The 24,568-nt window shown below is 53.3% G+C and overlaps 1 protein-coding gene across 2 annotated transcripts; it reads left to right on the forward strand.

Annotated features, from left to right (window-relative positions):
• The first annotated feature begins 470 nt into the window (after window positions 1-470).
• On the forward strand, window positions 471-21,414 carry TRIM25 (tripartite motif containing 25). Of its 2 annotated transcripts, none has more exons than XM_082706032.1 (10): window positions 471-1,241; window positions 4,243-4,338; window positions 6,918-7,151; window positions 9,959-10,130; window positions 11,688-11,753; window positions 13,861-13,887; window positions 14,216-14,308; window positions 14,428-14,526; window positions 17,458-17,983; window positions 18,301-21,414. In XM_082706032.1, the coding sequence occupies exons 1-10, from the start codon at window positions 639-641 to the stop codon at window positions 18,380-18,382; spliced, it is 1,998 nt and encodes a 665-aa protein (XP_082562158.1). In that variant the 5' UTR covers window positions 471-638; the 3' UTR covers window positions 18,383-21,414. The 2 variants fall into 2 exon arrangements, with proteins under 2 accessions (XP_082562158.1, XP_082562157.1); XM_082706031.1 differs by having other exon boundaries at window positions 548-1,241; window positions 18,248-21,414.
• Window positions 21,415-24,568: the final 3,154 nt, after the last annotated feature.

Raw genomic sequence — 24,568 nt, forward strand, 5'->3', positions numbered from 1 at the left:
AACTGCATGTTCTACTGGTTGATATGGAAAGAAATCGCCAGCTTTTTGTGTGCCAAGGAGCTCCGGCCTTCAGGGACCATATGCCCACGAGCCAGAGCCCAACCGGGGGTAAGAAGGAAGGGCTTATAAACCGGGCGAGGAGTGGCAGCTTCTCCGTTCCACACCTAGGTCTTCAAGGCCAGGACTGATAGACACTCTCCCTGGAGGGCGCGCAGGGGGCAGCGCGGGTCCGCAGAAGGCACCAGCTGCAGGCGCGCTGGGGCAGGAGCGCCGCTCCAGCCGGGGTTCCCCACCTGCCCCGCAGGTTTCCTCCTCCCCCCGGGGGGGGGTAGGGGAGCGCGGGCAGAAACCGCTGCAGCTCGTGGGGACAAACTGAGACCCCGAGCCCGGCGCCCACGCCCACTCGGCGGAGCCGTCTGGGCTCCCAGCGCGGCCGCCTAGCTCCGAGCGCACCACGACCCCCCGGCACCCCGGGGGGGACCCCGAGCGGCCCGCCCCGCCCCCCACGTGACTTCCTGAAGGCCCGCGGGGCCCGCCCCTCCCGCCGCTCAGTTTCGTTTCCTCGCGGGCCTCAGGCGGTCGGGTCTGGCAGTCGCGGCCACAGTTCCAGCGCGTCCCGTCCAGTCCCCAGGAGCGCCATGGCGGAGCTGGTCCCCCTGGCCGAGGAGCTGTCGTGCTCCATCTGCCTGGAGCCTTTCAAGGAGCCGGTCACCACGCCTTGCGGCCACAACTTCTGCGGCTTGTGCCTGGACGAGACGTGGGCCGTCCAGGGCTCGCCGTATCTGTGCCCGCAGTGCCGCGCCAGCTACCACGCGCGGCCCCAGCTGCGCAAGAACACGGTGCTGTGCGCGGTGGTGGAGCAGTTCCTGCAGGCGGAGGAGGCCCGGGCGACGCCCCCGCCCCCCGACGACTGGAAGCTGCCCACCCGCGCCGCCACGCCCAGCCCGGCGGGCCCGGTGGCCTGCGACCACTGCCTGAAGGAGGCCGCCGTCAAGACATGCCTGGTGTGCATGGCCTCCTTCTGCCGGGAGCACCTGCAGCCGCACCTGGACAGCCCCGCCTTCCGGGACCACCAGCTGCAGCCCCCAGTCCAGGACCTGATGCGCCGCAAGTGCCCCCGGCACAACCGGCTGCGGGAATTATTCTGCCCCCAGCACGACGAGTGCATCTGCCACATCTGCCTAGTGGAGCACAAGGCCTGCTCGCCTGTGCCCCTGAGCCAGGCCAGCGCCGACCTGGAGGTAGAGGCGGGCGAGGGCACAGGGCGGCAGCCTGGGTCTGCGGGGCGGAGCGTAGGGAGCCGTTGTGGGCATCGTGGTCCACTGAGGCTCACCGGGGGCAGGAGGATGGGTCTTGCCAGGCCCGAGAACCGGGGCAGGGGCGTCCCTGATGTCAGAGTGCAAAGGAGCAAGGAGATCATAGAGCCCTCCTCCGTCATCCGTGGCCCACCGTCTTTCCCCTCCTCCCTGTCTTACAGAGGGGACCACTAAGGACAGCGGAGGTTGCTTGCGTTAAGTCTGTAGAGGTTTTCCCACGTCGGATATGAGCCCTGGAGGCTCCCTCGGTTCCTTCGTGGAATCTTGGCAGCATCCCAGAGGTGGATGTTGTTCGGTCCATGGTACAGCTGAGGAAATGGAGATCCAGAGTAGTTAATTTAGGGTGAGGTACCCCATTAAGTGGCCAAGCAGGCACCAGGAGCCTGGCTGGTTGGACTCTATAGTTTGCTGCTTGTCCCCATGACCAGCCTGATACCCGAGTTCATGGAGCATGGGATATTCCTGGAGGCTTGAGGTCACACGAACAAAAAGTTGGGGTGAGCCAAGAGTTCCAGTCAGCGGGAGGGTCATTATGAGCAGAAGGGTGGGCCAGGTGCCAGATAGCTCTGGGTGCTACCCAAAGGCAGAGCCAGACTCTTGCAGGGCAGTGCTCTCCATCCCTGTGGTGCAACTTCCCGCACAGCTTTGGCTCCTGGGCCGGAGTCTTCATCAGTAAAGTGAGGAGATGGGACCAGGTGGCTCCCTAAGGAGACTTCCAGGTCTGTGATGATTTTAGTGGTTTGGGGGAGATCATCACTTCCCTCGTACTTGTTTGTCACACACACTTGGCTTTGTAATCCTTGTAATAGGCCTGACCTTGCCACCTCCCTGCTCCTCACCATTGTCCTGGCTTTCCAAGTCCTTCGTTCAGCCTCCCCCTCTAGCCCTGCTGCTGCTCCCTACTGGGGCAGAGCCAGCCCTATCTGGGCAGTGCCCCAGCCCTGAGCAGCTGGCTTGTCTTGGCCAGTGGTGCAGGGTGGACTCGGGACTTTGGAGCCTCCCACATCCTCATGGAGAACTCGGGTCCTCGGTCTGTGAATAGATCCTCCACTTCAGAAAGTTCTCTACCCTTGGTGAGGGGACTGTTGTCTCTCTCGAAGTCCTTGGGCCACGTTCCTTTGTCTGGAGTCACATAGGCCCCTCTCTCTGCCATCAGGGGACTGTCATATATGCATCTCATTTATGGTGGATAGAATTTTACCAAACATAGAGTTTTGGGGTGCACTGCTGAGAGCGGCTGTTGGAGGTGGAACAGTCAGCACTCCCTGGGTTTTCTGAGTTCTCTTCCAGCTCTGAGACCTGTGAGTCCAGATCTGCCTTGGCCTGGCCTTCTGCCTATGGCCCAGTTTATCTTGGCCACTGTTAGAGGCCAGGTCAAAGGGCATTGTCACAGAGGTTGAATCTGAAACACCATCAGGAACTTGGACTTTCAGGGTCAAGTTAGTGTGACCTTGATCCCTGCTTCCAGCCCTTAATCTCTGCTTCCAGCCCTTATAGTTGACTGTCACTGGGTTGTTCAAATCCAGATTCAAGGTCAGGTTTAGATCTGAATATCTCTAGTGGAGTGGGAGAGGCAGGAAAGTGGAGGGGGCAGGCTGGAGGGTGTGGAGCTGGCTCGTTAGGGGAAGTGTTTTTTCCTGGACATTTCCTGTGTCCTCAGTGCTTTAATTGTAGAATAACACTGGGTCCTTGTAACACCAGTTAACAGTGAGGTGAGTCCATTCTTCGAAAGGATGGGTAACTCGCACCTTACAGTGTTGTTCTTAGCTTTCAGTAAGTTAACACCTGTAAAGCACTAGCACGGGGCCCGGCTTGCAGTGCGTATATAAGAAACGCTAGCTGCTCTTATTCTGGGGCTGGGTTTTTTTCCCCTCCTCGTTTCTTTGCCCCAGCATGTCACCTGAGCAGGGAGGGGGGTTGCTCCCGATACGGATTCTGAAAATTTATAGAAATACTAAGAGGCTCTGGATGATACTGTCTCCCTTCATGCGTAGTTGGCCTTGGTTCCTGGAGGTGACTAGGGTCTTAACAATTCTGAGTCACCTTAGTTCTGTTTCAGCGATTTTGCTGATGGGGGGCTGGGCTACCGCTTGTTCATCCTTATTGCTAGTGTGTAGCCTGTGGAGGTCCCTTGGAGCCAAACAAATGAGCCTTGGGCCCTGACTCTTGTCCCGCTGCTTCCCCGAGGCTGACAGTGACTCTTCCAGCTGTCTTCTGGAATTGGCAGATGGTTCTGGGGGAGCAACCCCAGATGCCAGGCTTAACTCTCTGGATGGCCTTCTCCCAGCTCCGGGCTCCGTCATCCTTCCCTGCTTAATTAGCTCTCCGATTGTCAGTAAGCAGATTTTTCTTCCCTGCAGTTTTTGCTTTTCTCGTTGTTTGCAGTGGGAGAGTTGGCTCCAAAGACCTCATCTGCCATCCTCGAAGCAACCGTTCCAGCTTGTTCTTGGCTCTGTGTGAGCTCAGCCCCCTTGCTGGCCATCTTGCCTCTGTTTCATTGTCTGAAAAATGGGTGTTAATGAAGAAGCTCCTGATAATAGAAGCGGATGTTTGGTTTGTCCTTTCTAAAGTCCCTGCACTGTGCTGAGTTCATACGTTGTTTCAGTTAATTCTGCTACTGGCCCTGGGAGGTGGAAACATTTGTATCTCTTTCTTGGCCGAGGGCACAGGTGAGAGATGTTGGGACAGCTCGCAACAGGGCCTGGCACTCTAGTCCGTCTGTCTCCAAAGCTTGTGCTCATAACTTCTTTCTCGTACTGTTGCTCTAGAAGTTTGAAGGGAGCCCATAAATATGAGAATGCTTCCAAAAGCCATAGGCAGGCAAGTCTCAGAGTGGCAGAAGCACCTGTGGGATAGATGCCAGGGCAGTCCCTGGTGTTGGGGGCTGGGCTCCAGTGATCTCTCATGCTGGTTGTTTTTGCTGCAGACCAAGCTGAAGCATAAGCTGACTGTCATCTACAGTCAGATCAATGGGGCCTCGAGAGCTCTGGAGGACGTGAGAGCCCGGCAGCACGATGTGCGGGTGAGTGACGGGGCTCTGCGGCTGACCTCCGCCTTGGGCTTGGGGTGGTTTCCCTCACGGAGTCAGGAAGAGATACCTGTCAAGACATCCAGAAAGCTGTGTCCCCAGGAAAGATTCTTTGTCGACCTAAACTGAGTGCACGAGCTCTGACCTTGTGTGGGGAGGACGGGGGCAATAATTAAAAATTAGGGCCATAGGGGCACATGGGTGGCTCAGTGGGTTAAGCCTCTGCGTTCACCTCAGTTCATGATCTCAGGGTCCTGGGATTGAGCCCCACATTGGGCTCTCTGCTCAGTAGGGAGCCTGCTTCCTCCTCTCTCTCTGCCTGCCTCTCTGCCTGCTTGTGATCTCTGTCTGTCAAATAAATAAATAAAATAGTTAAAAAAAAAAAAGACATAGAGGGAAATTAAAAAAAAAAAAATTAGGACCATGAAGTAGTCATAGAGGGGCACCTGACTGGCTCAGTTGGTAGAGCATGTGACTCTTGATCTTGAGGTTGGGAGTTTGAGCCCCACATTGGGCGTAGAGCTTACTTAAAAAAAAAAAAAGATCGTGAGAAAAAAGTACTGATCTAAAAGGTGGTTATGATTTAAATGTGAAAAAAAACGGGAAACAAAAGTGTATACCCACTAGAGTTCTATTTATAAAAAGCAAGTGTGTTGGTTTTCTAGAGCTAACCTAACCAGTTACCCCCAGCTCAGCTTACAGAGACAGAAATGTATTCGCTCACAGTCCTGGAGGCCAGACGTTCAGAATCAGTCAGGGCCACACTTCCTGGTTCAAGGGACGAATCCTTCCTTGGCTCTTCCAGCTTCTGGAGGCTCAGGCGTTCCTGGGCTTGTGGCTGTGTCACTCCAGCCCCGGCCTCTGTCTTCATATGGCCTCCTCTTTCCTCTGTGTCTTCTGTCACTAACAAGGACCTTTGTCACTGGATTTGGGGCCCACCCGGGTGGCCCAGGATACTCTCATCTCAAGATTCCTACCTTATTACACCTGCAAAGACTTTTGCCAAGTAACCTCACCTTCTCAGGTTTGGAAATCTGCACATATCTTTGTGGGGAGGGTCATCATTCAACCTGTTACAGGAAGTGTAGGAAAAAAGACTGAAAGGAAGTATAGTAACAGAAGAGTAGCAGAAGCATTGGATGAATAGAATGAGAGATTTTGGGGGGGGGTCTAGTTTTTATAACTTTTGTAAGATTTTCAATATTATATATTAAAAGAATACATATGTGTTTTATATGTATAAGTAAAAATATATATAAAATATATAATAAAATGATGTCATATATAATATCTATATGTGTTTTAAGTTTATTTATTTATTTATTTATTATTTTGTTTTACGTTTATTTAAGTAATCTCTGTGCCCACTGTGGGCCTTGAACTCATGACCCCAAGATCAAGAGTCGCGTGTTCTTCTGACTGAGCCAGTTAGGCGCCCTTGAAGGAATATATTGAAAGAAGTTTTGAGTTTTAAATATCCCGCTCTAGAGCTGTAGCGTCTGGTTTTATGGTGGCAGCCTGTGGTGTAATTAGATGAGTTCTGAGTTAGAATACCAGCTGTGTTACAAAATAGCCTGTGATACTTGCCCGCTGTGGGCAGATCTCTGAGCCTCAGTCTTTCCAGCTGCACAGTGGGGTCACAGCTTTTCTCCGACGGTGGCCTTGTGGCTTAGGTGAAGGCATGTATGGGAAAGCATGTGTACTGTTTGGAGGGGGCGGGCTAAACTGTTGACAGAGATTACCCACCACCACCACCACCAAATTCAGAGTCCTAAATAAAATAGAAGTTTCTTTGGCGCCGTTGGCAGCTCAGTGCTAGATGGGAACCGCCTGGACTAGCGGCGGTGTTTCCGTTCCACATGATTGTGCAGGATTCAGAGTCTTTTCTTACTACCCGGTACTGCAGGGGGTTTCTCACCTCTGGTTGGAGCTGGGTCACCGTGACGTCTTTGTTCGAGCCTGCAGAAAAGGGGACAGGGGAGAAAAGTATTGTGCTCGTGCTGCACTGGGAGCAGCTTAGTCCCGTGGCCACATCTAGCTGCAGGGGTGGCTGGGGATGTCATCTGTGGCGGGATAGCCATGTACCCAGGGGTGTTCTCTTCCTAAGAGGAAGCCATTCTCTTTGTTCCTAAGCTCTACATAAAAAGCGTCACGCCCGAGTTGTCTTCTGCACGTTGTTTTTTCCCTTGTGGAAATTTATCCGTGCCTTGCCCTAGTTAGATTAGTTTTCATTACTATTTAATATCCTAGTCTATGAATAACTTGAAGATTTGTATCTTACTGATAGATATTTGGTTGTTCCCAGGGTTCTGCTAATGCAAGCAGTTCTGCTAGGAGCGTTCTTGGGTCTGTCTCTGGGGCAGGGGTCTGAGTGTTTTTCTAGAGGCTATTGCCTGGGTTGGGGAGGAGCACCTTCAGATTCATTAGATTTTGCCAAAGTCCCGTGCAAAGCAGTTGTGCCATCTGGTCTCCCACGAAGCACAGGAAAGAGTTCCTGGTGCTCCACATCTCACCAATATTTGGTACTGCGGGCTTAACTTCCTGGGCTGTCCGCTGTGTCTTGGCCCTATTAGGAGGCTACAAATCGGAGGATGGAGCAGCTGAGACAGGAGTACATGGAAATCAAGGCGCTCATCGATGCTGCAGAGGCCACCTCCACTCGGAAGATAAAGGAGGAGGAGAAGAGGGTCAATACCAAGTTCGACAACATCTACCAGATCCTTCTCAAGAAGAGGAGTGAGATCCAGAATCTGAAGGAGGCGGTTGAACTTGCCTTGACCAAGGGGGACGAGTTCGAGTTTCTGGAGGTAGGTCTCAGTGAAGACAGTTGAACGCGCTTCCTGCGTGCCATGACCCTGGTGACAGCAGGTGCTGTAGGGCATCCGGGAGACAGGGCTGGATGGGGTCCCTGGGAGCTGTCCTGAGACTCACGCAGTGTCCATTTGCTCTGCGACAGCTTACTGCAAACTTCATGATTCGGAAGAGCATTTTATTTGTTACCTCACCCCTTCCGAGACTTAGGGTTGGTGCTTGGCTTAAGGGCTTGCCGTCTGAGGGTTAGCTGGGCTGCATTGCTTTTGGAGCTACGGGTTGTCTTCCAAGCTCATGCAGTTGTTGGCCGAATTCGGTTCCCATGGTGCAGGCCCCAGGGCCTGCTCTCCCGCTGGCTGTCGGCGGAGGTCGGCTCTGGGTTCCTTGGCACGGTGGCCCTCTCTCCGCTTGCCAGCCACTTCTTCAAAGCGGAGAAAGAAAGCCTGGTCCCTTTTTCTTTCTTTCTTTCTTTCTTTCTTTCTTTCTTTCTTTCTTTCTTTCTTTCTTTCTTTCTTTCTTTCTTTCTTTCTTTCTTTCCTGTGTAGATTACTTAGATTATTGGTCTTTTCTTTCTCCTTTTTATTTATTTATCTATTTTTAGATTTTATTTATTTATTTGACAGACAGAGATCACAAGTAGGCAGAGAGGCAGGCAGACAGAGAGAGAGGAAAGCGGGTTTCCTGCTGAGCAGAGAGCCCGATGTGGGGCTCAATCCCAGGACCCTGGGATCATGACCTGAGCCGAAGGCAGAGGCTTTAACCCGCTGAGCCACCCAGGCGCCCCTCTTTCTCCTTTTTTAAAATAAATTTCAATTAAGTAGGCTGCACACCCAATGTGAGGCTTGAACTCACGACCCCGAGATCAAGAGTCACATGCTCCACCAACTGAGCCATCCAGGCCCCCCCCCTTTTTAACATTTTAATTCCAGTATCTAGTTAACATGCAGTGATATATTGGTTTCAGGTGTACACCAGATTCAGATTCCACAATTCTGTATACTCGGTGTTCATCATGATAAGTGTACTTTTAATGCCCATCACCTTGTTCCCCGATCCCGCCATGCCCCTCTGGTAACTACCAGACTGTTCCCTGGAGTTAAGAGTCTGTTTCTTGGCTTTGTCTCTCTCGCTCGCTCTCTTTCCCCTTTGCTCATTGTTTTGTTTGTTAAATTGCCATGAGTGAGTGAAATCGGGTGGTATTTGCCTTTCTCTGACTTAATGTTGCTTAGCGTGCTAGCCTCCAGATCCGTCCATGCTGTTGCAAATGGTAAGATTTCATTCCCTCTTACAAGCCTGGTCCCTTTCAATGGCTCCCCCCCCCCCCCCCCCCCCCCCCGGTAAATCAGGCCCACCAGGATACTCGCCTTTCTGACGGACTCAAAACCAGCAGACTTCGGGTCTTCACTACATCTGTAGCATTCCTGCAGTTTTTCCGCATACGGGAACGGAGTCACGGGAGTGCTAGCCTAACGTATTCACAGTCCTGCCCATACTCGGGAGGAGGAGATCATCCAGGGTACTCACCCCTGGACCAGGCGGGCATCTTGGGGGCCATCTTAGAGTGTTGCCGACTGCAAATGCCTCCGTCCCCTTCCCTCCATTCCTCCTCCCGGTGGACCCTGGAAGTGTCTTTCTAAAGGACCTGGGTGACCTGTCCTTGTCAGCAGCCTCCTCTCTTGCCAGTCTCTGCCCCACCCATGCTGTAAGCACAACAGGGCACCGGGCTTTCCCCAGACACCCTGGGCATTGGATGGGAATGCCGTGCCCGACCCTCTCTGCCTCGTAAATCCTGTCCTTTCTCCAGGGCCACTCCAGCTTCCCCCCATCGTCCTTGGATTCTCTTGCTCTGCCGTCACTGGTGACCGAGCAGGTCGCACTGCTGTAGCCCTCCGTGGCCCGGTTTTCGATCTCCTGGTTGTGTGTGTTCGGATTGCCGCTTCTTTGGGAAGCCCCACCCCTTACTACTGCCCCCTTCTCCTGGCACACAGCGGGTGTTCCCTGAGCCCCATCGATGGGGCGACGACATCTCAGAGGACCGGAGTCCTTATTTTGGTCTTGGCGAGAGTACAGGAGTGGCTGGGAACCTTCTCTTCTCCCCGCATGGACTTCTTTCCATGCCTGGATTGGGCACCACTGACTTTCATCTCAGTATTCCTTCCTCTTTGTTGGTCTGGCTGCCTAGAGCTTTCTGAGAAGCATTCTAAGTCCCTACCTTGGGCCTCTTGATGCTGTATGACCCGATTTTATCTCAAAGTTTGGCACCCTCTAGCAGCTCCTTCCTTTTCACTGGATGTGCCCTGGCTGAACCCTTTGCCCCTTGAGGTGTCCCCATCCAGTTTTAGAACGTGTGTTCAGAGCTGGTCCTGGAGGGCTGCAGACTGGCCTGAGGCTCCTGTGCTTGGCCGGCCATGGCGGGAGGAGCGGAAGAGCATTATCCGCCGGAGGGGTCAGAGATTTGTGTGTCCCAACTTTGTCCTTGCCACTAACTGGCAGAGTTACTGGCAAAATGCTTTTTGTTTCCTTTTTTTTTCTTTTTCTTTTTCTTTCTTCCTTTCTCTTTCTTTCTTCCTTTCACACGTGTTATTTCTTGACTTCAGTTTCTCCGTTGCTAGGTGAGTGGCCGCTGAGGGCCCTTCCAGGTCCAGAGAGCTGGGACTGAAAGTGGCCCATTAGCCCCCAGCAATCTCTGGCCTGTCACTTGTGCACACGTGGGCAGAGGAAAGTCCTCCTGGGGTTTGTGAGGCCTGAGCCTGGGCCCTGGCTTCCCTGGAGCTGCTCGAACTAACGCCCTGGCCTGTTTCAGAAAGGGCTAAAGCTGCAAGGAGTGTCCACAAAGCCGGTCTACGTCCCCAAGGTGGAGCTAAATCAGGAGCTGATAAGGGGCGTCTGTCAGGGCACCTCAGACCTCAAAGACGAGCTGAAGCGGTATATCAGGCAGTCCCAGGACAAGAAGCCCGAGGAACCCACCAGCTCAGGTAACCATTAGCAGTCCCTGTGCTTCCCTCCTGGGACCCCTGAGATGGGGGTGTCTCCTTGAGGTTTAGGGGTGGGGGAGGGTCTCGGTCCATAGCACTGGGGCTTGAGTTGCATCTGCCCTCCATCTGGGAGGTCGCGGAGAAACATCTTGAGTTGCAGGCATCTTTCTGAAAACATTTCTGGGCGCCTAGGTGTTAAATGATGGGGCTTTCTGGGCAGGCTGTTCTTGGGTGTGATCGAGAGGCTGGCTCAGGTGGCTTTCAGATGGACTCTGGGTTATCAGTGTCTTTGGTGGGGAATGGCTAGTTTTGGGGTCAGAGAAAGCTGGCATTCCCCTCTGACACCCCCTTTCTTTGCCCATTGTAACCAATCTAGGACCAGATTTTACTTCTTAAATTTCTCCTGACTCAGTCCACTGGTCCCACTGCCAGCCAACACCTGCCTGCTTTCTGTTGCCCCCACCTATGTCAACTTTCTAGAAAGTCCTTCTGCATCCACTCCTGCTGCAGCCAGAGAGAACTTTTCAGGGTGCAAATCTGATCTCCTGGGACCTTCTCCCCTCACTCTGTTCAGAGAATTTCCATTGTTTTTGGATTTCAGATCACACTGTTGTCACTATTCTCCAGGCCCCTCCCTAGTCAGGCCCTGTCCATTCACCAGCCTTGAAGCGCCCCCTCCTCCCACACATCTCTGTGCATGCCCTTCCTTGCATATGCCAAGCTTCCTGCTGCAGGGCCTTTGTATGTGCCCTTCCCACTGTCCAGAAGACTCAGACTCCACCATCCTCACAAGTTCACTCCTCTCAACCTTCAGAGATCAGCTGAAATACTGTATTTCTCAGTCAGCCTCCCCTGTCACCACCAGTCCCACTCCTCAGACTAGGTCCCAGGATCCTTATGATCCCTTTGCACAGGAGCCTTTGCACATCTGTCATTTTGTTCCTCCCCCGCTAGATTACAGTCTCTGTGAGGGCAGGGGCTTGGTCTGTTTGTCATCCAACTCTCTCTCCCCAGTGCCTAGCACAGAGCCTGGCACATAGCGAATCTTCCAGTGTAATCCCAGGGGTGGGGCTTGGAGAGCCGAGTGTCCTTGCGGAAGGGCCTCTGAAACCGGCATGGCGTGCTGTGTGCAGAGGGGATGGCTGTTGACGAGCTGGCCATGCATATATTTGTTTTCCTGCTCCATCAGTAATTGCTGGTCTGGGGCAGGGTGATGGAAAAACCAGGGGGTGAGGAATGAGGCCTCTTGGCCTCTTTGCCGCAAGCAAAGGGCTTGTCCCCACCGACACCAGAAGATCCAGAACCTCAAGAGAGGCTCCAGAGGTCATGGAGCAGGGCGCTGACAGAGAAAACATTGACCCCAGCTACATTTTCAGCCAGAGAAAAGAGGGACACACCAAACCCTTTTCGTGCTCTTGTTTCTAGCTCTTGTAAAGGATTGGGTAGGGAAGGTCAGTGAGATCACCTTTGTAAGCCCTCTCTCCACCTGTCCCTGGCAAAGCTGGCCCCAAAGCTAGGGTTGCTTTGGAAGAACTAACCCCTTCTTCTTTGGCACAGGGAACCCTGGAGAGCATGGCCCAGCACCCACGCACAAACCCACCCACTCTGCGAAAAAGGGCCCTAGTAAGTAACCCTGCTGCTGTTCTGGGGCTCCTGTCAGCCTGTCCCAAATGGCTGGGGGCGGGGGAGGGGCAAGTGCCTCTGCAGAGGAGTCTGGCTAGAGGGGCTGTTGCGGGGACTCCCCTGGGGTGTACAGCAGGACCAGCTATGCAGCAGCCTGGGCCAGCAAGGTTACCGGCACCTGCTCCTCTTGAGAAATAGTTGCTGACACCCAAGTTTTGGCCCTTGGGCAGAGCGCCCCCTGGAGGAGCTTGACGCAGGTCCCGAGGAGCAGTGGCTCCCCCCTCACCCGGAAAGGAGTTCCGGGGGAATTCAGAGCCGTTCCCTCTGGAGTCATCCTGTGCTGCTGCTCTCAGAGCATCCCGACCTGTGCCTGTCGTCACTATCCTGAAAAGTCAGCGTTCCCTGAGGAGTGCTGCCCCTGGGAGCCGCGGGAACTCTGGGTCTGTGCTGCCGCTGCTTGGTTTTAGAGTTTAGGCTGCCTTTGGCAGACAGATGTGTGGTATTGGTCTCCGAACGGAGTACAGAGCCAGGGACAGAGATGCCTGGTGTGGATGGAGCAGGTGGCCCCCAGCTCAGCGAGCAGATGTGGAAGGGCACCTGGTGTGACCAGTGAAAGGAAGAGTCAGTGAACAGGCTCTGGGCACCCATGTCCGCAGATGGCCCCCCGCCCTTCTCCCCCAGCGCTGCCCCAGATCACAAGCGCTGCTCTTAACAGGAGTGAGCTGGGGATGCTGGCTGAGACGGGACAACAGGCAGGGGAGGAGTGGATGGATGTCACAGCGTAGATGAGACTCAGGACAGCCCTGAGGGCCAGGGAGGGGGCTGTACCCTAGGCGGCGGCTCAGCCTTGGGTCCTCCCAAGAGGCCCGTCCTGCGGGAGTGGGCGTGGCAGGAGGTGATGGGGCCAGAGTGAAGACAGCATCTGGACAGAGGACTTGGAAGTGGGAGGAAGGGAGAGCGGTGGGGTGTGTGTGTGTGTGTCCTGTGGGGCTGCGTGGGGGCTGGCGGGGAAGTAGAGGATGGTAGGAGAGAGCAGGGTTTGTCTGCGGGCAGGGGGAAGATCCGCAGCACCCCTTTTCACTCCAGTGGGGGGGATGGTGGTGGAGGGAACCTGAAATCTAGCTCACGTAGACTTGAGTATGTTTCAGACCCACCAGGGGTGTATAAAACACGGGTCGCTGGGCCTCAGCCCCGGACTGTCAGAGTCAGCAGGGTCCTGGGTGGGACTCAAGAGTGTACATTCAGGTTTTGTCGTTGTTGTTGTTGTTTTATTTGACAGAGATCCCAAGTAGGCAGAGAGGCAGGCAGAGAGAGAGGAGGAAGCAGGCTCCTTGCCGAGCAGAGAGCCCGATGCGGGGCTCGATCCCAAGACCCTGGGATCATGACCTGAGCTGAAAGGAGAGGCTTAACCCACTGAGCCACCCAGGCACCCCTACATTCAGTTTTCATAGGTGCACGTTCCAGAGAATTTTTCAAAGACTGTTGTGATAATTTGGCAAGCACATTTCTTTGCTGATTCCCTTTTTTTTGGGGGGGGCTGTTGGAGTATTTTTTCTTTTCTAGAGATATAATTTATCTACAGTACAATGTGCAGATCTTAAATGTGCACTTTGATAATTTTGACAGGTGTGTATGTGTGTTACTGTTACCCAAATCAAGTTAAAGAGTTAATTACCCCAGAAAATTCCTTCATGCTCCTCCTTGTCAGTCCCAGGCCCCAAAACCACTGACACAGGTTCTGTCACCATAGATTCATTGGCTTGTGTCCAGGGAAAACATCCTAGCTCTATTTGTATGGGTCACATTCATGCAAATGATTGTTATAATGGCAGTTTTTAAAAAAGATTTTACTTATTTGTTTGAGAGAGCATGCACAGGAGAGCACAAGAGCATGAGCGGAGGGAGGGGCAGAGGGAGACGGAGAAGCAGGCTCCTCGCTGACATGAGGAGCCTGACATGGGGCTCGACCCCAGGACCCCAGGGATCATGACCTGAGCTGAAGGCAGCCGCTTAACCACTGAGCCACCCCGGCGCCCCTGTTACGGTGTTCTGAAAGTGTCCCTGTGCTGTGCTTCACAATATCAATTTGGAAAATTTTCTTTTTCAGAAGAAGAAAAGAAACCCAAGAAACCTCGTAAGTTATGCGTTTGTGCGTCTTATTGTTTCTTGGGATTGCCCGAGTGTGGAACCGACGGCTGGCCACAAAGGCTGACCTCTCCGGTCAGGGTTCTGTGATTACGCTCTGGGGTGGTCGGCGGGCCCGAGGTTGGGGGTGAGCACGAGTGCACGTGAGCAAGACGAGCGATGCGTGCAGCCCTGTCTGGACTTGGCTGTGTCGCTCCGGCTGTCCAGGTGTGTGCGTGGAAGTAGTTCTTGAAGATCAGTGTGGAAGGGAGGACGGGCCATCGGGCCACCGTATCATGTGTCCAATTCATGTTTCTCCTCCTCCGGTTCATCCCCAGCCCCCGCCTCAGCCTTCAAGATGCCCACCTTAGGAGCCTTGGCCACCAAGATGCCTACCTTTGGAGCCCAGGGAGAGTCTGTGGATCTGGAGGGTGAGTCCTAATTCCTAAGTCCTGGGCCAACCTGGAGGGTGAGTTCTTTGGACTGGGGGCAATGTGGGGTGTCCACTCTGAGTTTGTTCTGAAAAACGGCTCTCCGTGTCCTCATCCAGGTATAGGCAAAGCCCCCACTGCACAGCCCAACGCGGTGGCCGTCAAGGCCAAGGTGCTGGAGACCTTCTTAGCCAAGTCCAGGCCGGAGCTCCTGGAGTGTGAGTAGCGTCGGCTCTGAGGAGCGGTCCTGTTGGCTGTCAGGCTCTTCTCTGCAGTTTTACTCTCTGCTCTCTACCCTCACCTCTGTCTGGACATCCAACTTGGTTCCCCCTTCCCCTTGTTAGCCACTGGCCTGTCCTCCACTTTGCCACACAGCCTTGCTCGCTCCCTTTTCAGCACGTGCTCCCCCCGCCCCCCCCCGCCCCACCACCACCAGCTCAGCCCCCCCCTTTCTCTGGGCCCACATCTGCTGCCCAGCCCATGCCTCGGGCATCGCTGGGGGCCCACTGCCAGCACCCCCACTCCAGATTTCTCCTCAGCTCCCCTGCCATTCCAGAGGCTTCCAACTTGCCATAATGGGTCCTCTCCCTGCCCCACCTACCTTCCTCTGCTTCACAGAGAAGAGGGGCCCCTCGGCCTCTTGTTGCTGCCATCTCTCCTGCATCTCCGCTTGCCGCCCCCCCCCCGGCCCCCCTCCTCCCCACGGCCGTCTGGCTCCTCCTGCTCTGTCTGTGCTCAAGCTCTCAGTCAGGCTCTCCTGGGGCCTACCCCCCCCCACCCCCCCCCCGCAACAGCGTGTTTAAATTCCCCTCATTGCAAAAGCAAAAGCAAAACAAACAGGAATACGAAAGCCGCCAATGCAGACAGCCTCCCTTTCACCTGAATACTGGGGAAAACGACAGATTCCTGGGCCCCCAGCCCGGGCTGCAAGGTCAGGCTGCTGGGGACCAGCCCAGAAAGCTGGGGGGGGGGGTAATCTCCTTTCCTCCATGATCCTTCTGAGGGAAGTTGGAAAAATACAGCCACATGGCTGTGGCTGCGTGTCAGAACCCCCTGGGGCCTTGACCTCGTCCCGCTGCTGCCTGAGCTTTCCTGGGGCTGTGGGGGGACAAGAAAGAGCCAGCGAGTCTGGCCTCTGTCCCTGCCCTGCAGCAGGCCAGCTCTGGCCGAGGGTAGCGGCAGACCCCATGCTGCTAAACGTCAAGGACGCCTTTCAACCTTCAGTGTGCTGGACTTCTCAGCCACATCAGTCCTTCTCTAAGGGAACAGTCCCTGGGCGCCACCTGCCCCTCTGTTCCTTCTTAAGCACCTTTGCAAACCTGTCCTTCCTTGACTGCCTGGAAGCGGTTGGCAGTCCTTCAGCGCCAGCTCTAGGCTCCTCCTGTTTCCCATCTGCACCCACTTGGATGCAGTACCCGAGACCTCCCGCTGCAGATGGCGCCCTGGCCTCCCTTTCTCCACAGGTGCAGCGGGTTGAGCTGTCTTGGGGCAGTGGGGGGAGGGGGAAACTTCCTCAGGGCCCGCCTCTCCAGAGCTTCCTGCTGTTCCCACTTCCTTGCAAGACCCAGGCTTGGTGCGGTTGAGCTAACCACCGTGGGGCTGCTGGTGGCACACAGAACCACGGGTTTCTGGAGCCCTGGGCTCCTGGAGAGTAGCCATGTGAGCAAAGAAAGGGAGTTCCAGCAACGCAGGACTGTAGAGAACATTTTCCCTCCTCTGTTTATTTTGTCCCCCTGGGGTGTGGTGTTGGGGGTGGCTTAGGCCTCCTGGAAAAACATCCTGCCCAGAGCCATCCAGCAAGGGAATGGCAGGCCGTGGTGAAACCCCCGGGTCTTGGTTTCCAGGTTCCCAAGCTAAGGATTTCCCCTCCCCCAGGCTGCCTGGGGAATCTGTCTCCCACGGTTGGGGGTGCTCCTGGGAGGGGAAGGGCAGAGATGGGTGTGTCCCACGAAGGAGGTTGAGCGTAGGGACAACACACAGCTGAGCTCAGTCTTCAGGTCTCCTGGAACCGTTGGAAGTGTGGTGGGACGGGTGGGGAGGCCATGCGCGTGTCCCAACCAGGAATATTCAGGTAATTTCTGTGTTTGGCTCCCTGTTGTCCACCAAGTAAAGTCTAGACCCTTTAGCTCTCTGCCCTGTGTCCCCAACATGTCTCCCTTCTTCTGCTAGGGCCTCTCTCCCAGCTCCCTAGCCTTCCCTGGTCCCAGCACGTGCTCACCCTCCCTGTGACTCCAAGCTTTGCTCTTGCTGCCCAGAATGACCTCACCCCATGCTGCTTGCTTCTGTTTAATATTTCTCAGCTTCCTGTTGCTTGGCGCCAATTCCAGCCTACCTGCGAGATGTTCCCCTGTGCGCTCCCCACCCTCCAAGTAGAGCCACTGGTCCCTAGAGCGTGCGCCCACCCATTGAGCAGAGTGCTGCCTCACAGTGTTGTCACTGATGGGCTGGCCTTGCCCTGAGGTCGGATACCATGTCTAGTCAGTGTCATGCGTCTTGCCCAGAATCAGGTGCTCGGTCAATGGCTTTGGGTGGATGAATGGTCACTCATCTGGGTGACTGATAGATGGACAGTTGGCTGGATTGATGGATAGACAGATGGACACATGTCTGGCTGGCTGGACAGAATGGATGGATGGATGGGTGGATGGATGGATGATGGGCAGATGGATACATATATGGATGTATGGGTGGATGGGTGGGTAGGTGGATGGATGGGTGGGTGGATAGATGGGCAGATGGATGGATGAAAGGAAGGAAGGGTGGATGGCTGGATGGGTGGGCAGGTGGGTGGATGGATGGATGGATGGACTGATGGATGGGATGGATGGATGGATGGACTGATGGATGGGATGGATGGATGGATGGACTGATGGACGGGATGGATGGATGGATGGATGGATGGATGGGCAGGTGGATGGAGATGGTTGGATGGGTGTAAGGGAGGAAGGAAGGGAAAGGAAGGAAAGAAGGAGGGAAGGGTGGATGAGTAGGTAAGTGGATGGATGGGTGGGAGGATAGATGGATGGACAGGAGGCAGGATAGATGAATGGGTAAAATAAATGAATAAGTACTACCAGTTGGGGGAAATGTTTATATGGGAGAGCCCTTTGGGCTTCTTGTAACTGATTCCTTGGGTCATGCCTTCTTAGATGCCGTTAAATTCAGCCTGGACTACAACACGGCCCACAACAAGGTGGCGCTGTCAGAGAACTACACGGTCGCCTCTGTGGCTGAATCACCCCTGAACTACCAGCCGCATCCCAAGAGGTTCATGTACTGCTCTCAGGTGCTGGGCCTGCACTGCTACAAGAAAGGGATCCACTACTGGGAGGTGGAGCTGCAGAAGAACAACTTCTGCGGGGTGGGCGTCTGCTACGGCAGCATGCCGCGCCAGGGCCCCGAGAGCCGGCTCGGCCGCAACAGCGCCTCGTGGTGTGTGGAGTGGTTCAACACCAAGATCTCTGCGTGGCACAACAACGTGGAGAAAACGCTGCCCTCCACCAAGGCCACGCGGGTCGGCGTGCTGCTCAACTGTGACCATGGCTTCGTCATCTTCTTTGCCGTCTCCGACAAGGTCCACCTGATGTATAAGTTCAAAGTGGACTTCACGGAAGCGCTGTACCCGGCCTTCTGGGTGTTCTCTGCTGGTGCCATGCTCTCCATCTGCTCCTACAAGTAGGCAGGCCACAGACGCGGGCCTCTGCGGGCCCCGGCTTGTGGCGACAGAGCCACAGGTGGACCTCTCTACGGGTCTCCTGTGATTCCCCAGGGGTTGAGAGTGTTGGGGGGTGGGGACTGGTGGGAGGTGGGGGTCGGGGATGGGGTAAGAGGAGAGATCCGGCCAGAGTAAGGGGTGGGGGTGATGGCATCACGGGCCAGGAGGCATGGCCACGTCCTGGTGCCTGTCAGGGCAGGGTGACCTCCTCCTTGTTCTGGTAGGTCTCCAACTGCTGGCAGCTGGACGGGGCTCTGAGCGCCCTTCTCTGTTGCAGGGAGTCTGCAGCCGCTGCGTGCTCTTCCCCAGGTGACGTGGCGCGAGCTCCTTTGCTGCCTGGAAAAGCCTTCGGATCTTAGTGTTTTGATTACTTCCATAGGGCTATTCAACTCAATAGATTTTTTAAAAATTCCAAAATAACTGAATTTCAATATTATTCATCCTTCCCTGCTAACGTGGGGGGATTCGGGTATTTTATGTCCTTAAGAGAAACTACCCACGGCAGATCTCCACCTAGATGAGAGTTTCTGGAAGGTGTGTGTCCTCTCCCCGCACTTGAGAATAGCCCTGCTCCCCTTCCTCTCCTCCTGCCTCACACACCCCGTCGATGGTTTTCAAATGTTCAATGCGACAGGAAACTTTCCAGGCTAAGGTTTCGAACCATGATCTGGATCAGCCTCTGTGGAATTTGTGATTCAAGGTCAAGATGACCCAGGTCCCATGGATGGAAACCCCTCCCGTTTCCGACTCTTGGCAGACATTCTTTGGCTGTACCCAGAGCTTGGGGGAGGCTTTCTTCCTGTAGCTTAGGCTTTGGGGCAAGGAACTCCATGGGGCAAGAGCGACCCTGCTCTGGGTTGACAGAGTGTGGTGGTTTTGCGCCTACTAGAGTGTCGTCTTGCCCTCCTACTGCTGACTGGACTCCGTGATAGCCTTTCCTACCCAGGACTGAGATCCTTCCTGGATTGGCTGGTGGAGAGACACGGTGGCCAGCACAGGACAACTAGGCTTTCTCTCCATAGCCTGTGGTCACGCGGGTGGGTCCTGCAGGGCTGCCTCCGGGACCACACTAGCTCACCTGCTGGGGTGACTACCTGTGGCCCACAGCCTTTCTGGCAGATCCCTGGGAAGCAGGAGCATTCCTGTTTATCCCCGGCCACAGGCTGCACACCCGGGGCTGGCCCTCATGGCAGTCAGATGCCTGTCACTCGCTCTAGCCTCTGCTCTTTGCCTCCTTTGAGCTAATTCCAGATATTGGGCTTGACCAGGCTAGGGCACCCAGAGACTTTAAGGGCCAGGGAGAGAACGCCCCACGGGGCTCAAGCACAAGGGGCTAATTTTCCTGCAGCATTTCTGTGCAGTGAAAATAACCCCAGTCTGCAAAGGAGAAGGAGGGAATGGACTGCCAGAATTTCCCGAGCTCCTTATATCCTGATGGGATGTAAATTCCCAGTCCAATGTGGGAGGAATTTAGCCTCCCGTTGGTGAAATGAAGCCTGTGCTGGACACTCCTGAGGTGGGGAGGGGGCTCAGATCAGGCTCTTAGTGGTGTGAGACAGAGGTCATCATTGGGGATGTGGGGACCCCAGACCTCTTCTATGAATATATGAGAATTTAACACATCTCTGGCCTCGTGCTGGAATTCCGGGGCACTCCAGTCAGGCCCGGAGCCCTGGAAATTCCCGACAGGTGTGAAAGGACTTCCACTTCCTTGGGAGGGAGGAGATCCCTACAGTAGGGAAGATCCTCTTTGTAGGAAAGGGATCCCTACAGTAGCCGAGATGTGTGTGTGTTTGTTTTTTTTAAAGTTTTCCTCCTCTGATGCTGGGAAGAAGAGCTCTTTGGTGATTCTTCTCTGCTGTTGGCCCAGGTCAAAAGCATCTTCATTGATGTGAAACAAAAGCCTGGTCTGAAGCCAGTTTCCACCTGGGAGACAGCTGGGCTGAGAGGAGGGGAGCGCCGCAGCGGAGCTGGGGTCCTGCCCTGGCTGTCCGCTGCAGATCTCAGCTCGGGAAGTGAGCTCCCCTCTGTGTGTGAGGGGCAAGCAGGTAACCCAAGCTGGGCTCTGGGCAAGGTGCTCTGGAGAGGCAAACCCTTGCTGTCTTGAGCCATTGTGTGTGCAGCGGTGACACTTAATGGTCCCTTGCCACTGCCCCACCCAGATTCCTCAAGGTCAGGCCAACTTTGTGTTCGTCTGACGTCTCGTTTCGCAAAATAAATCAGAAGAGATGGTATTGGGTTCCTCCGCTCACTGCTCTGGCCATCCCATCCTGGAGGGGGTGCCTCCTAGACGCCCCTTGGTGCCCTGGGGAGGAGTCAGAAATCCCTAGAAACACCAACAAAACTACCGCCCCAGGGGAGGGTGTCAGGGACTGACTCACCCACTCTGGCGTGAGCAGGTCACGGTCAGCTTTTTGTATGATCCAGGACTGGCCGGTGCCTCTGTTTTCGTTCCTCTGAAATGGATCTGTGATCTCCAGCTGATACTGGGACATCATCTCTTTATTCTTCCTCCCCCACTGTTGATTTTAGTGAATTCAGAATATTTGAGCTATTCTTTCATGAGCTGTTTTGTTTAAGGAGCTAATTCTTAAAGAGATACTTGGGGCTGTAGACACAGATCTTTTTAAACCCAGGAGAACTACGAGGGCGGAGGCTGGCTGACCTGCCTTGGAATCTGTGAATGTCACAAAGCAGTGTCTGGTGCTCCTTTCTGCAGCCCAGATGTTGTGTGAGTGTCTACACACGCTGAAACGTACAGCAGGTCTGAGCATTGTGAATTCTCGTGAATTCCTTTTCCTTTCACTTTCCCTTTCCTTTTCCTTTTCCTCCCTCTCTCCCTCCCTCTTTCTCTCTCTTGCTTTTCTTTCTTAAGTTTTCATGAATTCTTGAGCCCGAGGGAAGTTCTCTGCCATAGACTGGACGTTTGTGTTGTCTCAAAAATCATATGTTGAAGCCTAACCCCCGATGCAATGGAAAGGGGTGGGGGATTAGTTCATGAAGGCAGAGCCCTCATGAATGAGATTAGTGCCCCTATGAAGAGACACCTGTAGAGCTCCCTCGCCCCTTCTACCTTGTGGGGGACGTAACAGGAAGGCAGCTGCCTGAAGTTCAGACTTGGAATGAGCCAGCGCGGGATCTTGGCTGGATCTTCCAGCCTTCAGAATTGTGAGAGGGGCGCCGGGGTGGCTCAGTGGGTTAAAGCCTCTGCCTTCGGCTCAGGTCATGATCCCAGGGTCTTGGGATCGAGTCCTGCATGGGGCTCCCTGCTCAGCGGAGAGCCTGCTTCCTCCTCTCTCTGCCTGCCTGCTTGTGATCTTTCTCTGTCAAATAAATACATTAAAAAAAAAAAAAAAGAAGTGTGAGAAATAAATGTTTGTGATTTAAGCCACCCAGTTTCTGGTGTTTTTGTTACAGCATCTCAGACTAAGACCCCAAGTGACTGCAAAACTGAATAAAGGAAACCTCATTTAAAATGGAGTTGGGGGGCACCGGGATGGCTCAGTTGGCTAAGGGTCCAACTCTTGGTTTCAACTCAGTTCATGATCTCAGGGTCATGAGATTGAACTCCACCTCGGGCTCCAGGCTCAGCACTGAGTCTGCTTGTCTGTCTGTCCCTCTCCCTCTGTACCCCGCCCCCCCCCCCCACCTGCTCATGCTCCCTCTCTCTCTTTCTCTTGTAAGTAAATGAAATCTTTTTTGAAAAATGGAGTTGGGAGGCTGGCAGGGGGAGCTCTCATGCTGTACCACTGCTTGCAGCCCTTTGCAGACCCAATGGGAAGAGAGTACCTTGCCGGAAGAAGCCTACACTTTACTACTCCATCAGGAGGAAGGGAGATTTTCTCCTTCCCTGGCAACAGCCCAGCCAGTGATAAACCGTTACAGCTCAGCCAGGGAAAAGTCGCTACACTTGAACTCCCAGTTTACTCCCAACAGAATGTAACAGCCCTCCCAACCACCCCACCACCACCTTTCCTCTGTAAAAGAATGTTCCTCCTCTTTGTTCTCAGGACTTGTGTGTGGTTTTGCCCTGACTTGCATTTCCTGAATTGCAATTCTCTGCTATTCCTGAATAAATCTATTTTTGCTGATAATACAATTTTAATTTTCAAGGTTAGCGTTACCTTCTGGGTTTGTCAGCCAGAAGTGTCGGTGGCCTGGGGACCCTGGAAGTGTGGCTGCTGTCTGGAACAGAGGCAGTCCCGCTGGGACAGTGTCCTCCAGCCTGTAGAATCCAAACTCCAGACTGTCAGCAGAATTGTGTCACAATTCTGGAGGTGCTGTCAGCATAAAGGTGGTGGGATCGCAATTTTTTTTTTTAAAGATTTTATTTATTTCACATGGCTGGCGAGGGGCAAGACAAGCCAAGGAATCAGGAGGCAGAGGGAGAGGGAGAAGCAGACTCCCCACTGAACAGGAAGCCCCATGTGGGACTCGATCCCAGAACTCTGGGATCATGACCTGAGCCTAAGACAGACGCTTAACTGACTGAGCCACCCAGACACCCCCATCCTTTTGGTTCTTTATGAGGAATTCCAGTTTGCTTACAGCGCCCATCTTTCCTGTATGTCATGTACTTTATCTATTAAAGCCCTTAGCTAATTAATGCCAATTGTTTCCAATCCCCAGTCTGATCATTCCAACATCCCTGCCATGTGTACCCTGTCTCTTCAGATTGTGCTTTTTGCCTTTGGCTCTGCGTTGTAACTTGCTGGCTCGCCCCACGTGATGTAGTAGGCGAAAGGAATTGCTGTCGATAGGCCTTTGGTGTAGGGGGAGGAGACGGGTCCGTAGTCCTGAGATGAGGTCTCAGACTTGGGTGAGCCTATGCCCCTGGGCCGTGAGCTTCCCAAATATTTCTCAGTTTTATTCTCCTCCCCTCAAATAGGACAGGACGGCTAGCAGGGGCTGGAAGGGGGTGTTTCTCTGCCCCCGGATCTGCCAGGCTCTAATAAAACCCCCGCTGGGCTGGCAGTGGTTAAGCGGTTTCTCCTGAGGGCAGGCCTTGTTACCAAGGGCAGAGGGCTCCGCTGTGTTTAAAAATGGTTCCTCTTCTCCTCCCTCCCGGAAGGGCAAGAGGATTTTTCTCCGCTGCTGACTGAGTCTTAGAGGAAACCCTCACAGTATGGTAGGAGTCCCCGTATGACGCGGTCCCCTTGGAGTCGTCCACACAGAGCCTCCAGCAGTGGGTACACTCCAGGTGTTTCTACTCCAGCCCTGGCTCCCCTGGTGAATCTCTGCCTTCAGAAGTCATGATTCCTTGTGAAGGTTTGCCGGGCTGTGTCTCCAGTCTTGGGGACAGCAGTTTGCCGTGGCCTCCCCTCTTGTGTGTGTCCAAGAAGAGTGGTTGGTCATTCAATGTGTCAGCTTTTTACTTATTGTTGGGAGGGAATTGCAACTTCCAAGCTTCCTACGTGTGGAACTGGAAACGGGGCCTCCGTGTTTCATTTTATTCAGTTCAAAATACTTTCGGTTTCCCTTATTTTTTTCTTTGACCCATTAGTTATTTAGAAGTTTTTTTGGTTTTTAGTTTTTACATAGTTGGCGGTTTTCCAGATAGCTTTCTGCGATTGGTTTTTAATTTACTTTCGCTGTGGTCTGAGAATCTACTTTGCATTGTTTGAATTGTTTGAAATTTATGAAGTTCTGACTGATGACTCAGAATGTGATTTAGCTTGGAAAATGTTCATGTGCTCTTGAAAAGGCTGGGTGGAGTGTTCTAGAAATGTCAGTCGGTCAAGTTAGTTGATAGTGTTGTTCAAGCCTTTTATTTATAACCTCACTGATTTATGTCTACTTGTATCAATTATTGAAAGTGGTGTTATCAATCTTTGACTAAAACTGTGGGTGTATCTGCTTTCCTTTTTATCAGTCTTTGTTTTATGAAATTTGAAGCTCTCCTATTAAGTGCAGAAACATTTAGGATTTTTATGTCCTGTTGTTGAACTGACCCTTTTAGCCTTATGAAGCAAGCCTTTATCTCCCTTCTAAAATTCTTTGCTCTGAATATTATCTGATATAACATAGACCCTCTAACTTTCTTTGGATTAATATTAGCATGACCTATCTTTTTTTTCATCCTTTTTCTTTTAAACTATGTCATTTCATTTGAAGTGTATTTCTTACAGACAGCGTATGTTTGGTTCCTGCTTCTTTTTGCAATCCAACAATCTCTGTTTTTAACTGGTATGTTTAGACCATAAATACCTAATGTAACTAAGCATGCAGAATGGGAAATAACGCTGTGGTCATATTTGGGGGGGAAAAACCCTGCCATAGTGCCCCCCCCACTCCTTGAACAATTACAAACTGGTTTCAGGTTGGCCAGCATCTATGTTAATTTATTTTTTTGTTCTGTGCAATTACTGTTCTGTTCTTGATGATAGGGAAATGTTCATATGAAAAAACGACTCAGCTTTGCAATTTTACATTCATCTTCTCTAGGTAAAAGATTCACACATGCACACACACACGCACACACTAGCATTTGAACCTCACTACCAATATCCATTAATAATGTTGGGTTATTACCTGGATGCTCCTGG

The sequence above is a fragment of the Mustela nivalis genome (assembly GCF_964662115.1).
Source record: "Mustela nivalis genome assembly, chromosome: 17".
In the NCBI taxonomy this organism is placed as follows: domain Eukaryota; kingdom Metazoa; phylum Chordata; class Mammalia; order Carnivora; family Mustelidae; genus Mustela; species Mustela nivalis.

Excerpts from the sequence above, each read along its gene's own strand:
- TRIM25 (XM_082706032.1), top strand. The coding sequence starts at position 639 with ATGGCGGAGCTGGTCCCCCTGGCCGAGGAGCTGTCGTGCTCCATCTGC. Across the intron at positions 11,754-13,860 it reads CTCTGCGAAAAAGGGCCCTA|AAGAAGAAAAGAAACCCAAG; the intron begins GTAAGTAACCCT and ends TTTCTTTTTCAG. Across the intron at positions 14,527-17,457 it reads CAGGCCGGAGCTCCTGGAGT|ATGCCGTTAAATTCAGCCTG; the intron begins GTGAGTAGCGTC and ends ATGCCTTCTTAG.